This window comes from Hydractinia symbiolongicarpus, chromosome 8 (genome assembly GCF_029227915.1).
Source record: "Hydractinia symbiolongicarpus strain clone_291-10 chromosome 8, HSymV2.1, whole genome shotgun sequence".
In the NCBI taxonomy this organism is placed as follows: Eukaryota; Metazoa; Cnidaria; class Hydrozoa; order Anthoathecata; family Hydractiniidae; genus Hydractinia; species Hydractinia symbiolongicarpus.
In genome coordinates, this window is record NC_079882.1 from 29,474,660 (window position 1) to 29,490,134 (window position 15,475).

General features: G+C 33.3%; 1 protein-coding gene and 1 long non-coding RNA gene across 2 annotated transcripts; one reads left to right on the top strand and one right to left on the bottom strand.

Moving 5' to 3' along the window:
* Positions 1 to 40: 40 nt before the first annotated feature.
* Positions 41 to 12,601, bottom strand: LOC130655888 (phosphoinositide 3-kinase adapter protein 1-like). Its single transcript, XM_057458702.1, has 12 exons — positions 12,042 to 12,601; positions 8,968 to 9,008; positions 8,749 to 8,890; positions 7,182 to 7,463; positions 6,473 to 6,657; positions 5,098 to 5,290; positions 4,641 to 4,721; positions 4,356 to 4,381; positions 3,264 to 4,191; positions 2,772 to 2,825; positions 2,117 to 2,154; positions 41 to 1,973 (listed from the first exon to the last, which is right to left on the bottom strand). The coding sequence occupies exons 1-12, from the start codon at positions 12,079 to 12,081 to the stop codon at positions 1,932 to 1,934; spliced, it is 2,052 nt and encodes a 683-aa protein (XP_057314685.1). The 5' UTR covers positions 12,082 to 12,601; the 3' UTR covers positions 41 to 1,931.
* Positions 9,417 to 12,091, top strand: LOC130655904 (uncharacterized). The gene is made up of 3 exons (XR_008984781.1): positions 9,417 to 10,298; positions 10,525 to 10,571; positions 10,749 to 12,091. It is a non-coding gene; the product is annotated as an uncharacterized LOC130655904 (long non-coding RNA).
* Positions 12,602 to 15,475: the final 2,874 nt, after the last annotated feature.

Here is a 15,475-nt window from a genome sequence, read left to right on the forward strand (position 1 = left end):
TGCACGTTCGTCAGCCTACGTCAAGAACTACAACATAATATCCAGAATACATTTTATCTACAAAACAGGGTATAAACAAAAAAAGCGGTCCTGGGGAAAATAAATTGATAAATTCATTCATACTTTACACAAAAATAGTTTATATTAAATTTTAAATTATACAAATTTAAAATCAGCAAGAATTATTGTAGTTTGCAAGAAAAGTTTTATTATATTTGTATAAAAATAAAGATTTCTTAATATTGACTTTACTGGACCTTAATACGCCCCCGCCCTAAATTTCATGTAGCAGCGGTAATATCACAAGTTGAAATTGCAAATAGCAATATCGAAATAGGGCGGCGAAATACGGACCAGCGTAAATCAAGCGTATTAAGGACTACTAATAACACTACGTACAGTTGTGGGATAAACGTTCCTGACGTTAACTATACGTAAACGGGATAAAGCATTCTCATCCCGACATTACTACTTTCGTACTGGGGCAAGAATAGGGATAAAACCTCCAATGAAAAAAAAGATTTAAATAATAAAATAAACAATAACTCAAAAAAAAACAAAGTTTGAAAGGCTGTGTGCCTAGTATATGCTTCAGAATTCTCTCCTACCAGGGCCTGCTACACATAAACAACGCCAAATTTAAACAATCGCTTCAAAGAATTGCTAAACTATTTACATGGTGAATAAATGTTCAAAGATTACTTGACAAATAATTGGCCAAATAACAAACAATTCCCATGGTGCGAAATTAAGTCCCAAATATAGTTTGTCAGCGATAATTTTAACTTACACAACTTAAGAATTTAAAGAATTTAAGAATTTGACATTAAAGAGACAAAGTTTTTCTCCTGTGAATATAATTTGCAAATTTATGTTCTTTGACCTTAAACATTTTTTACTTATTTTAAAATACTTTGGAATTAAACAATTCGATCCATATAATCACACCAGGTAAGCAATGAGCAAAAAAAATTTTTGGGACGTTCTTCCATAAGTAGCTAAACAATGTGTGAGGCAAATCGAAAAAAACCAAATGTTTACAAAAAGAAAGTGTAAGGTTATAGATATATGCACACAAAAAACATGTAGTTTAAAGATGGTGCATTACAATCCGATTTTTGGGATTCGATTCATTAGTATAGGATCGGAGTCTTTATTCTCATAATCCTTTTTATACCGTAAAACAATAAAACTACTCAACCTCGATCCTAGATCCCTTGATTTTTTAAACAAGCGATAGCCACATATTAGAAATTGAAAAAGAAGCGTTTAGATGGAGACAACTGTCGATTCTACTTGTGTTATATCACTGTCGCTTGTTTGCTTATATACAATTTAAAATATAAAATTTATTTTAAAAAATATATTTAAAAAAATGTAGCTTTTATAAAAATAACTATAAAACTGTAAAAATACCAAATATTTGGACCTGCAAATACTTATAAAATTTATTTTTTAATCACTATGAACACTATTTCAATTGTTCATATTAAATTTAATAACGCTTTATAGACCTTTCCCGAGTCCATTCTTTTGTGATATGTGTAGAAGACCGGTATTAAAAAGTCAACACCAATATAAACAACATCAAAAAAACCGTACTTCCTAAATTTGCTAAAATTTAATCAGCCATATCGAATTTTAAATTCCAAAACTTCAAAACGGTTATCTTATAAAGCACCGAATTCGGGAAAGATACATAAACCTACAGTAAGACCGTTTACTTTTACGGCCCAAATATTACCACTGGCTAATCACATGGGGCGTTTTTCATCGCGCTATTTCTCTACGCCCGAATTCACGTTCTAAATTCTTACACAATATGTTAAAAAATATCTTTGGCGGCGAATACGTTTCAATTATCATAGCCAAGTTTTTCGTTTCCAGTTCAAAATATCAATATTTTCGTTCACTGAGAAAACAGTTGTTAATCATCTTCTTTGAGGCAATGGCGGGGCTAGACTTCTTCCAGGCTAAAATGAAATATAATACAAAAGTTTTTTGGCTGTAGGCAACACCTTGTAGCTGGACACTGATCGAAGTACGAGAAAAGACCGAATATTCAGGGAAATAATAAGTAAAAATACGATCAAACAAAATAAATAATTTGGTTTACTTTTCCATTTCTAGCTGGAACAGGATTTCTTGGTGGTACTGAAAAAGAAGCGCACAAATTTAAAAGTTAAATTCTAAACCTGACTTAGCATCTTTTCCTATTCGTGTCGACAATCGACAAATGCCGACATCTTAACAAACCACACAGGCAAATAACATTTAACGTCGAAAATTTTTGCCAACGTAAAAAAGAGAATTTCATCTGAGGATACTACTTTACTTTAGCCTCTGCTGCAGTATAATCAGATATGTCTTAAAATATTTGCAAGGTAGTTTTAACAAAACCAAAAAGAACAAAAAAGGATGTCACACAAAATTGGGCATCTTGAATCGAATTTTCTTTAATGAAGCTTAGTAAGGCGATCTTAAATCTTGTGTTTTTACACTGGGGTTATTAAGCTGAATTGGTGAAAAGGTAAACCTATGAAAATAATGCATTCCACGATTACCGGATTGAGGATTGGCAATCACTAATAAAGGAGAGAGTCACGTCAACTTTCTCGGTCTACGTGACGAAATTTTTATAGTGACAAAAATTAGGGCCGATGGAAATTTAATCTGACCAAGTTTTGACCAATAAGGTATCATAAGAAAAATGTACACACCTTGACCAGTAAAAACTGTTAAATTAAAATTACAATTTATAAAAATCTTACAAAGAGGCTTTCCTGGAGCGTGAAGTCTTCCCAAACGTTGATGCTCACTTGCAGCTATAACAGAGTCGTTGAAGAAAATTAATAATAAATTATGGACGTGACAAGTCAGCTTCTCTTACGCTGTGCGTCACGGACAAGTTTGATGGCTTTAAGCAAGTATCTTTACTGACATATAAAATAACGTGTGGTTGCAGAAAAGTTTAACTCAAAGATTTTTGATCTCTACACAACAAGAACATATACCCAAATGCATTAATTCTACGCAACCTCTATAAAATCAAAGAAAGAAAAGAAGCGACTCTCCTTGATGAGGTCCCTGTAAAAGTCTTCCAACTGAAAGTTGGATATTAGATTAGCACACAAGTCCTATGCGTCCAGGCGCTTAACTGATTACGGAAGGAAAAACGGATGTGTCACGTAAGGTGTCACACCAAAATATAGGGGATATGATGACAGGTAAAGAGAAACGACTCGAAGTAAATGAATACTCACATAAACTTAAAGCTGGTTCGCTCAATCGTTTTGCATTTCTTCTTGCTTCTTGAAACTCTTTATGTCTACTCATTGGGGACAGATCTTGGTTTGATGTATGATGTCTCGGTTTTAACGGTAATACATCATCATATATTTCATCATCTTGACAAGAGTTCGAGGTAGGAGGAAAGTCGTATACATCGTCTCTCTCTACCCGAGGTGAAGGTACGCTTGGCAGACGTTTTCTAGGAGGGATATCGTAAACCTCTTTTGTGGATGATAACTCAGTCTTGTTTTGCTTTGATGTATATTTTTTATCAAGAAAGGAAGGCGGGGTCTCGTATACTTCAGCAGCTGGAAAATTATTGAGCGGTGTATCATACACGTCATCAGTTGAAAACGATTTCGGTGGAGTGTCGTAAACTTCATCAGATGCAAAATGTTTCGGCGGAGTGTCGTACACTTCATCAGATGTAAGCTGTTTCGGCGGAGTGTCGTACACTTCATCATATGTAAGCTGTTTTGGCGGAATATCGTAAACTTTATCAGATACGAACTGTTTCGGCGGAGAGTCATAAATTTCACCTGATGCTAGCTGTTTCGGCGGAGAGTCGTAAATTTCATCAGGGGAGGAATGGATTGGTGGAGTATCATAGACTTCGTCAACATTAGATGTCTCACTTTCATGTTTACCTTGAAAGTCGCAAATTTCTTGCGACAAATTTTTATTCTTGCTATCAGGTGGTACATCATATATATCACCAAGATCTGCACTGGGCATTACTAAATTTGATTGCGACGATCTTGGCGGAAAATCGTAAACTTCGGAAGTCTCTTTAAATACATTTCGTTTTTCTTCTGTTTTTCGTTTCAGTTCCGAGAGAAGTGGGTTCATCACTGGTTTGTTACTTCTTCGGCAATCAGGGGGAGGGACAGGTGGTGCGCACTAAAAGATGAAAAGACTCCAAATACCTTACCGGAAGCATTCATTACCTCAAAGAAAGTTAAGTCACAATAGATTTCAGGAATAAATATCCCAGAGGAAGGACCTCCCAACTAATTGTTCGTAATAAGAAAAAATAAAACAGTGATTATGAAGTCATCCCTCACCTGATCGTTGCTGGCGTAAACAGAACCTAAATAAAAAAAACATGCATGTTCTCTTTATGTCGTGGTTACATGAACCATATTAAATTTCATTTTAATCTGCTCACAGAAGAGTCGGATATATATTGTCTTGATATTATTCATATTCAGATTTCCTTCAAATCAAAAGAATATGTGAATTTGTGAGAATATCCAGTCTCCAAGAAGGTCTAAAAAGTTTCAAGAATAGTGACTTTCCAAACCAGTTTTTTTTTGTTAGGTTGTCATTTTGTCTTATTGATAACATACCTCTGCTGTCGTTACTTGCTGAACTCACTGCACTGTCAGAACTGTAGACACTCTGCTTGTCAAAAGGTATGTTTGACCGACCTAAAGGTAAAACATAACATGTGGTTTTCATAAGTAAACTTAACATGTGGTTTTCATAAGTAAACTTAACATGTGGTTTTCATAAGTAAACTTAACATGTGGTTTTCATAATTAAACTTACTTTGATAATAAAATGTTTTTATGCAATTTTTCATGGACGAAAAATTAAGCGTTTAAAAAAAAGTAAAGCATGTCGCCATTGTCTGCCATGGCATGACGTCATTGCTTGACATCGCATGACGTCATTGCTTGACATCGCATGACGTCATTGCTTGACATCGCATGACGTCATTGCTTGACATCACATGACGTCATTGCTTGACGATTAGTATCAGATGACATCATTGATTATCATCACTTTAACAACTAAACCTACTGTTACTACTTTCTCTTCTGCTCGAGTACATTTCTTCGTATAATTCATTATCTGCTTCAGAGATATCTTGATAGATATCCAAATTTTTTACTTCAATGTATCGATCGTAAATTTCCCCTGACATCTGTTCGTAGACCTCGTCTGCCATATTTGATTGTACGTCACTATATTTTTCGGTATGTTGTGCATCCGACTAAAAGAAAAAACATATTACACCCTAATATGAAATCATTTTTAATCCATCAAAACTCTGTTTCTGTGACCGAAGGTTTGAGGTGCTAAGGAAATACACCTAAAGTAATGTCCTCCATGGTTGGGGGGTAAAACATTATTTTATACCACGGACTCTCTAAAGTGTCTTTTTTAAATACAAGCAAAGATAAGCAAAGATTTGAAAACATCGACACTTGTAAGGTGGCTTCTGCAAAGCATAACATGAAATTCGTATTTTACTAGCTTCATTATTAATTTTTTCTCGTTAGAAGAGATTTTCTAATTCAACAAATGTCATCCTTTTTTCAATTTCACTGTCCTTTCGAAACTGAATTTTTTTTCAAAAAATTAACGAACCATCATAACGAAAATGATTTACAACTAGAAAGTTAATATAGGCTTGATTTTATTTAAATTACGTGGAATTAAAAAACAAGAAATCAATCTTTCTTTCATTAACAACCTACCTATGTCATTTAGACAGCATGAAAGTGGTTAAATGATTTCAAAGCAGAGGGCTTTAATAAAATACTATACGGCTAAGTGTTTTGAAAAAATTATACATTGATTATCGGAAATCCTAACTTGAATTAAAGGATACCTCCTGCGAAAAATAAAGTTAAATGCATATAAAAGAACTTGAACTAGGATTTTAAATATATATTTTTTTAAATTATTGAATGGTTCTTTAGGATTTGAACTCAGAAGATTCACTAATTATGCATGATGTCATGGGTATGCTCTGCGAGGGTGTCATATTTAACATTTTTTACAAGCCATATAGAGTTTAAAATGTTTTCTGGTCGTTCACTTTGACGCGTTTTGAACATTTTACATAAATTTCAATATTTAGTTACCATAATTATGCTCAATGCTAACTCATGACGTCATAATTTCGCATAATTAGCGCAACTTTTAAGACAAATATCTCGAGAACGGATAAAGATTTTTCAAAAAAATAAAAAGATTTCTAGAGAACTTTTAAAGATCTTTCATATTTGCTCAACTTTATTTTTCGTAGGAGGTAATCTTTAAGTTAAAGGTAACAAAATTAGCATAGTTAGAAAATTGAAGTATCATTACGATTGAAACAGAAAAAAATAACGTAAAAAAGTGGTAACCCACGTTGCTTTTATGAGTCATTAAGATTTGTGAAGCTTACCAATATTTGAGACAGGTGATTATTTCCATATAATTCTGCAAGTTGGCTCGGAACAAGTCCATCAACATTTGTAATGTTTAGAGCTTCATTAGAACCAGGCATGTCAAGCAGCGTTACACATAACCTCACAAGATTGTATCGCGCAGCAAAATGAAGTAACGTTGGAATTCTCAATGAACTAAAAACTATAAAAATGAAGAAAAACTATTATTTCTTCTCATTGTAGAACTTAAATATTTTTTTCTCGCTCAACCTTCATCAAGGTGGACGCAAATTTACAATTTTTGGAGGTTTTAAGTTTAAGGATCAAAATTAAGGACAAAGCACTGTAAAGCGTATAAAAACAATTCAATATTGTGAAACATTTTAACAATTTGGTTAACCTTTCCTAACATACCTACTATTGTCAAAACATGAAAATTTTAGGAGGAATAAAGATTTTTAGTCCTTATTTTAGGTTGTTTAGGAAATTCTAGGAACCTTCTTATATATTTTAGGTTATTTAGGAGATTGGAGTGACCAACCTGTTAATAAAATAACCAAGTTTGAAATTGAGGCCTAAAAACACAAGCCATACTTATGACTTTGATAATTTATTAAACTTTAAATGTAGTTCACAAACTTCTCCTTATTTGATAGAAGCAGTAGGACTGTCAAATTTCCTCGCTTATTTTTATTCAAATATAGCTAACTTTAAAGTATCACAAACCTGTACTTTCAGTGTGATCTCTTTTTTCTTTCAACAAATTGAAGTTAGATGGTATGTTCGTCTTTAATGCATGTTCCAACTTGAAATCAATTGCAACTGAGTCAGTTTCACTCATGTTATAAGCACTTGCTATAAATGATAATGGTTCTGATGCTGTATCCAGAAGCTGTTGTACTATTTCAATTTTTGAATTGAAAACAAATGGTTTGTGATATGTGCACAACAAGCTTTGTGTTGGTCCATAATGAATTGCAATGTCTGCATTTCCTACAGGAAAATTACCTACAAAAAAAACCAGGAAGTTAAAATAGTAGCAATAAAAATGTATGCAACAAAACAGTTTAATTATGTATTTTTAATAGTTTAGAACTAAAATTATTACAATTGTCGTAATCTATATCTTCGATAGTAACTTGCACATAGTAACCTGCACATAGTAACTTGCACTTAGTAACTTGCATATAGTAACTTGCACATAGTAACCTACACATAGTAACTTGCACTTAGTAACTTGCATATAGTAACTTGCACATAGTAACCTGCACATAGTAACTTGCACATAGTAACTTGCACATAGTAACCTGCACATAGTAACTTGCACATAGTAACTTGCACATAGTAACTTGCACATAGTAACCTACACATAGTAACTTGCACTTAGTAACTTACACATAGTAACTTGCACTTAGTAACTTGCATATAGTAACTTGCACATAGTAACCTGCACATAGTAACTTGCACATAGTAACTTGCACATAGTAACCTGCACATAGTAACTTGCACTTAGTAACTTGCATATAGTAACTTGCACATAGTAACCTGCACATAGTAACTTGCACATAGTAACTTGCACATAGTAACCTGCACATAGTAACTTGCACATAGTAACTTGCATTTAGTAAACTTGCACATAGTAACTGCAATCCTGGTCAAAATATTATGAGACAAAATACCATGTTTTTGTACTCGATACATGAAAGTTAAGCTTGTCAACGTAGATGGAAGACTTAGAATTCAAAAAGAATTTTGAATAATTCTTGCTGATGATAGAATGTCTAATTTTCCTGAGTTTTTTTAGTGTAGTTTAGACTGTTTTATAAGGCAGATACATCACAAAGTGCATTTTAAATGCTGTTTGCCTGATCTATGCATCTACAAAACTGAGGCTTTCAGAACCCACCAGCTGTGAGGTGATGGCCAGTTGACTGATTGTGGCCAAATATGGCACATACAATGAAAGGAAACTCATTACAAGTTTAACAAATTATGTAAAGTTTCTTCTGTTATGTAGGGATGTTAATAAATCCAAATTTAAAATCAATTTTTAGTCAGACAAATATTTAAATAACATAGAGTAAGCATTTAACCCAGACCTCTAAATTTGTATACCGTTAACAATCATGGAAAATTTTCTACATGGAGGACTATTTGTTGTTTTTAAACCTTAAAAAGTACACTATTTGAAATAGACATTTAATAGAAGTCACCTTAAAATGGCAACAAAATTATTCTATACTCTGCAGTGGGGACTACAGGTTTAAAAAGAAATAAAATCTAAGAAACTTACCTGGTGTAACAAATGATAATGCATTTGGACTTATTTTTTCACCTCGTACAAATGTTTTTTTAAATGAGCAGGAAAACTTTATGTAGACGTCATTCTGTTCTGGTAAAGGGGAACTGAGAACTATTGCACACGTTTGTTGAAGCTGCAAGAGAAGCGAAACATTCCATACAAAACATGACATGTACAAATTTAAAAATTACACAAAATAATTATACTTACATCACATGGAACTGAGTTGGGAGTTAACAGCAAAATTCGACCTATTGTGAATAAGAGCATAACTTTAAATCTATTGCTAACTTTAATACCACCCCTAGACAAAACAAACTTATGTTATTGTAGAACTAGATGGGCTAGAGGATTCTTGCGCTCTATGGTGCTCTCCTCAACAAATCCTATCAAATCCCATGTCTGAGACCAAAATTGATTTATTTCTTTAAATCTGGGCCACCTTGCCCACTTTGAGAACACTTGGTTATTGTTGCATTGCAAAACCTTTAAAAACCGATATCTGCCTTACTATAAGTCAAATGTGCATGCACGATCCTATACATTAAATTGGTCAGCATTTTAAGCTCTATCCAATTAAGGCAGTGTGTTAACTTTGAATAATTTTTGTTGACGTAAACTTGGATAATTGTTTTCTTCCACAGTAATGAGGTTTTTTCCACTGGCCATTTAACTATAGTAGTCAGAAAATACAAAATTAATTCAATTTATTATTAGTCAAGGTTTTTTATTAAAGCTTCACTCACTGCAAAGTGGCCATTTTTCTGTTTACATTGTCCTGCTCAGCAAAAATAAGAAAAAACAAAACATTGTTTCCTAGTATTAATAATTTGAATAAGCACCTTAATATTAACATCACTGTCTTGGCTTTACACTATTAAAACCATTGGTTAAGATCCCAGAACATCTTAAAAGCAGTTTCCTCCACTTAAAATGTTTTTTGGTGTACAGTTATTAACAGGTTAACTGGAGTTTGCATTAAAATGTATATGTTGCTATATGTTCATTTTGTTTTCAATATATATGTTATATGTGGGTGTTTCGTTGTTCTTTGTGGTGTATCCTGCAATTTGTCCTTTATGGACTTAATTTTTTTTGGTCTCAAGCAATCAGCAATTCCTGTCTTAATACTATTGAATATTATTTTATTACTTATATATTTATTTTTTTTTTGTATATCCTGCAAATTTAACTGATTTATATATCATGCCTATTACTATATAGATTATATAGATTACGTTATCTATATAATAATACGCCAGTTCTGTCTGTCTGTGACTTTTGCAAAGTGGATAACATTTCTTAGATAAAGTCTATAAAACATCACCTATAAATTTGTTCTGTGAATTACCAAAATTTGACGTTAAAGCAATGTTGACGTCAAAGGAAAGTATATTATAAGATTAGTGAAGCCATTGCATTGTACTTTTAAATTTAAGGCTAAAAAACTTGGAAACGGGTGGAAATAACTTGGAAACGGGTGGAAATAACTGACGTCATCTCCTGTGTGGGAAACTAGGGACTACCTGAGACCAATTTGGGTAAGTTTCCCAAACTCGGATCACCGAATCCGTTTCGGAATGGATGGGTTAATGACGTCATCAAAAAACTTTTAAATCCTAATATCTCTGTATCCGTTTGTCAAAAGTATACAAACCTATACATTTTCTTGATCATCGTTTCAAGATCTATATGATGAAGGCAACAGATATACATATTTCAGAAAAAATTTTTTACCAGTAACTGCTTTCTGTTACTTAATTGTAGACATGGACAAAGTCAAGAAGACTGAAAGATTATCAAAGGTATCAAAGGTAAGGTATCTTGTTTTTAGCTTATATGATTCTTTGTGTAGTGGTAAGTTTTCAACAGTGTATTGCCACAGAGCGGTCTTTTTCCAACTAAATTTATATCAAATATATGTTACCTCAGTAAATTCCTCTTTGTAACTTTCAGCTTGTTGTTGTTGTTGATGAATAAATTTACTTTAGCTATTCTTGGATCCAGAAAAACATCATCAAATTTTTAAAAAGGAAACAAAAGACATTTAACAAAACGAGTGGTATATTTTGATCATTAGAACCAAATTTAATGTAATTTAAAGTTGTTAAATTTTATATAAGAGTTTTATCATAATATTCACTGCAGTTAATTTATGTAATTATTTCAAGCGTGTTATCTCGGACCTGAGAACTGCTACTGCTATACTCTAGGCATCATGATTTTAAAATTTAAAGCTATCTAGTTATTCCAGTAAGTAAGTAAATAAGTAAGTAATATATTTTTCCTGTGATAGAAGCTATACAAACTTTCCTTATAGATATTACATACGAAGGTTATTATTTACTTTGACCGCACCTTACAGAGGTAAACCAATAGAAATAGCATGGCTGAAGGGACTATGGAAACCTTTGACATGGAGGAAAGGATACACACAAACCAGCAAGCAACACCATAGTGTAAAGTGAAAACTGAGAGTAGTGACTGGACCCAATAGGAATCATGCCTGATGAGTAAAAATGATTTATGAATGAAATACGTACCAATGGATACTGTGACTCTGTGGTCAGTTAGGAATAATTATTTAAGAACTGTTTAACAAAGTATTTCATTGGGATTTTGACAGTGCCCAGAAAATTTTTTAAGTGATTTTGCGTAGAGTTTCAATCATTAACGCACTTAAGAGATTTCTCACCATAGAAAGTTGTATTAAAAATGGTAAAATCATATTGTTTTGGATTATCTGGGTTGATTTTCGCAGGATTTATTGGCAGGAAGAATAAATTCATCAAGGACATTAGACAGCTGCTCATCCACAAAAATCGTGGACAAAAAGAAAATTTAAGATAGTTACATAGTCGCAAACTCTTAGGATGTTTGATAGTTTAAATAGTGGCTTGGGAGATTCATATCATTTTAAATGTGCTTGTTTTGAAAAGATTGAATTTTCAACTTTGGGTTATTCTTACTATGACACCATTATCTTACTATGTATCCAACATATTAAGTGTGATTGAAAAATGGCATAAAAATATTTAGTAAAATGAGTAAATCTAGTTGTAATGGCAAACTGTCGTTAGCATAGCAATGGCTCTACAACAAGGGCATTTACGTGTAGTGTTCATCAAGAATTACACTAAGGTACGTGGTGGAATGTTTAGGAATGACATTTTGTCCACTTAACCTGAAATTGAGACGCATTCTGATAGTTTTTCAGTTGGTTTAAAAAATAATTATGTAGCTAAATAGTAAGAGTATATAGTAAAGAAAACAATTATACTTACACGGTCGTTTTTCTATCGATCTTGTTCTAGGAGAATGCATTATATAGTGTCATAGAATTGATGAAATAATTGTATACTGCCGTATTTGTCATCGTTCACTTAAAGTTAAAGCTTTTTGTGATTTCTCACAGCTAGCCTTTCTCTCGGTCCGCAAGAAATAATCCACCGAAGTTATGTAAACAACATGCCACAATGATGACAATGATGCGCCATAACATCAATAAAACCAACGGAGGGCAACGAAATTTGACTGAGTTTTCAGAAAGGCTCTCTCTCAAGCCAAAGCACTAATAGTCCTTATCTCTCCCAGGCATTTTTTATTCGTTTAAATTTTGTAAATTACAATCCATATTCTGTAAATTGCAAGCCATAATGCCATGTTCCCACGTTTCCATGTTTTTCCATAGTAGTTTGAAACTTGCATGTCACTCTTTGTTTGCAGCATGATGTAGTACTTATTTTCAACTGGGAGAATTGACAAAGTACTCCAATGTACGGTCATTTTATTTCTTATTGGGTTACACTATGAATTTAAAAGTTAGGTAAAACAAGAATTGGTCGAAATAAACCACTGTACTGGCGTGTTTATGTGGTGTCCGTGTTAACATTACTATAAGAATTTTCCATCCTAAAAAAGGGATTTTCACGAATTGGACGGCGAATTCACCCGCGAAATGTATCTGATTATGCACAGTTTTGTTTGTTTTGACTTTGCTTAAAAAATTTACTTCAACGAAAAGTAGAAACAGTTCCTACTTTTTAGTGAAGAAATACTCCGCTGCAAACTTGGAAAAAAGCGTTACTAAGAGGAATTCAAAAAAACTGTTTTGTTTCTGATACTGAGACAAGCGTTTACATTCTGTGTTTTAGTTTCGATACATGTTTTTTGTTTCTCCTGGAGATCAAAAAGATATTTCGCAGTTAATTCGCTGTCAAAGTTGTTTCGTTAAAATCCGTCTTAACACCATCTTCTTCCATAATGTTTTCTTAAAATATCTAATTGTTTGACTTTCGATTTCACATTGGGCTTAACGACGTTCCCATCAAGTATTTATTTTACAAATTTGCAAATAAGCTTATTACTTTGATCTAAGTATTTACGGGTGTTAAAAGAGTGAGAGCCGAACGTTATATAATGGTCATATAATCATATAATGGTTGTCAGAATAGGGTCCCGGTAACATGTGACAACTATATAGAAGGTTTCAACAAGTCATTAAAGACAAACGACCAACCACTGATTGCTTCCGGATTATTTTTGTGTGACAACTATATAGAAGGTTTCAACAAGTCATTAAAGACAAACGACCAACCACTGATTGCTTCCGGATTATTTTTGTGTTTTTAACGCAAAATCTGCAAAAATTAATCCATTGTAGCAATCTCAAACCTAGAGCTCTATGAGATTAAAACAAGGTTTATCTCAAAGAGCTCTGGGGTCGAAAATGCCATTGTGGGTACTTCCCTCGCTAGAACCTACACTCTAAACACGGAAGTTAAAAAAATTAATATATTTTTATGTGCTTAAAAGATATAAAAATATGTAGTAGTTTGCCCGCCAGTATTGTAGGTTACTTGCGTGGTTTTAATTGTAGGATATCTTGCTTTCAACTTGTATGTTTGTATGTTTCATGCCTTCACTAGGGCATGAAACATACAAACATACACAAAGCGCTCCTTAGCATGGGAATGCATTTCCATATTAACTTACGCGAAACGGACGGGTCGAAACTTCACTAACTGACGTCATCTAAAAACCTTCAAGCCTTAATATCTCCGCAACCGTTTGTAAGAAGTACATAATCCTATACATTTTCTTGATCAGCGTTTCAAGATCTATACGATGAAGGCAACAGGTATAAAAATTTCTAAAAAAAAATATTTAGTATTTTAGCAGGTCTTCTCATTAACCGCTCATCAAAAGCACATGATCATATACATTTTCTTGATCAGCAGTTTAAGCTCTACACATTATAGGCAACGAATAAACTAAATTTCGCCAATTTTTTTGTATCTGCACTGCTGTCGTCAGCAAAAAACTTAAAACAACCTATTTTTCCATTTTCCTTCTGCCTAAGTGGATTTCTCCACGGGCTTTATCAACTAGTCTTATAATAATACAGAGACTGTGTCTGTCCGTCACAGGCAAAGTGGATGTGTTGATTTTCCTTTGATGTTACCGAAAAATGCATGTCTTAAATGTTAAATTTTCTGACGTTACGGCGCGACTTCAATAACACTACTTTTACTTTTATAATAAATAAATGAAGCCATTACATTGCACCTAAAACTTAGAGGCTAAATAACTTGGAAAGGAGATGGTGACGTCAATGATTTTTCACCGCGTGGGTAACTAGGGACCACCTAGGACCAATTTGTGTAATTTTCTCAAACCTGGGTCCCCAAATCCGTTTCGGAATGGACGGGTTGATGACGTCATCACAAATCATTTAAACCACCATATCTCCATAACCGTTTGTCAAAAGTTTATGATCCTATACATTTTCTTGATCAGCGTTTAATACAAGTTTCTAAAAAATAATTTTGTGTTTTCGCGGATCTTTGCTGCCGTCGGCATAATTTTTAAACCCTTATATATCATTAACCGTTCATCAAAATCACATGATCACATACATTCTCAGGGGCGGATCCAGACTTTTTCAAGACTTAGTCAAAATATTGCTGCTGCGCAGCAATATTTGGACTAAGTCTTGAATTTAGCAGCTGGGGGTCCTGGGGGGCGCTGTAAGCCCCCCAGGTGGGGTATGGGGCGAAGCCCCAGAAACTTTCGCTAATTTAAGCTTTGCGGGTACAAAAATCGCCAAAAAATGTCTTCCGATTTATCTAGTTATTAATAAAATTGACGAAAAGAAACGCTAAGCTATAAGAAAATCTCGTAAGAACATTTTTTATAAGAATAAACTCTCCGTCTTACACGTCTTATTTTAGATAGATAAAAGCACTAAAATTAACAGGGATTAACTACAATAAAGTGAGACAATTGTGAATATATTTTAATATTTATAAACTCTTGCTGTTTCTGCCAATATCAGGCTTCATCAGCATGACTAGGTGAATCAAATGATCACACCAGCCATGGACAGCAAAATAAAACACAATCATAACAAAAACAAAAGAATATGGAAATATCAGGATAATGAAGATAAAATGTACATACATGTGATATGATACATACACACCTCAACCCATGTATTTGTTCAGATGTACAGGAACGATATAATAATGAGTAGACGGATAAAGTGTGATAAAAAAGGTATGTTAATTATTTATATACAATATTAGGGACTTACTTAATTACACTTTATTATTTATTTATTTAGAAGGAATCAGAAAAAGGGAAGGCTGGACCAATTACATGGAAAAATGGGGTTATGAAAAGGATAGCCTTCGGTTGCTCATTGCATACCGATCAA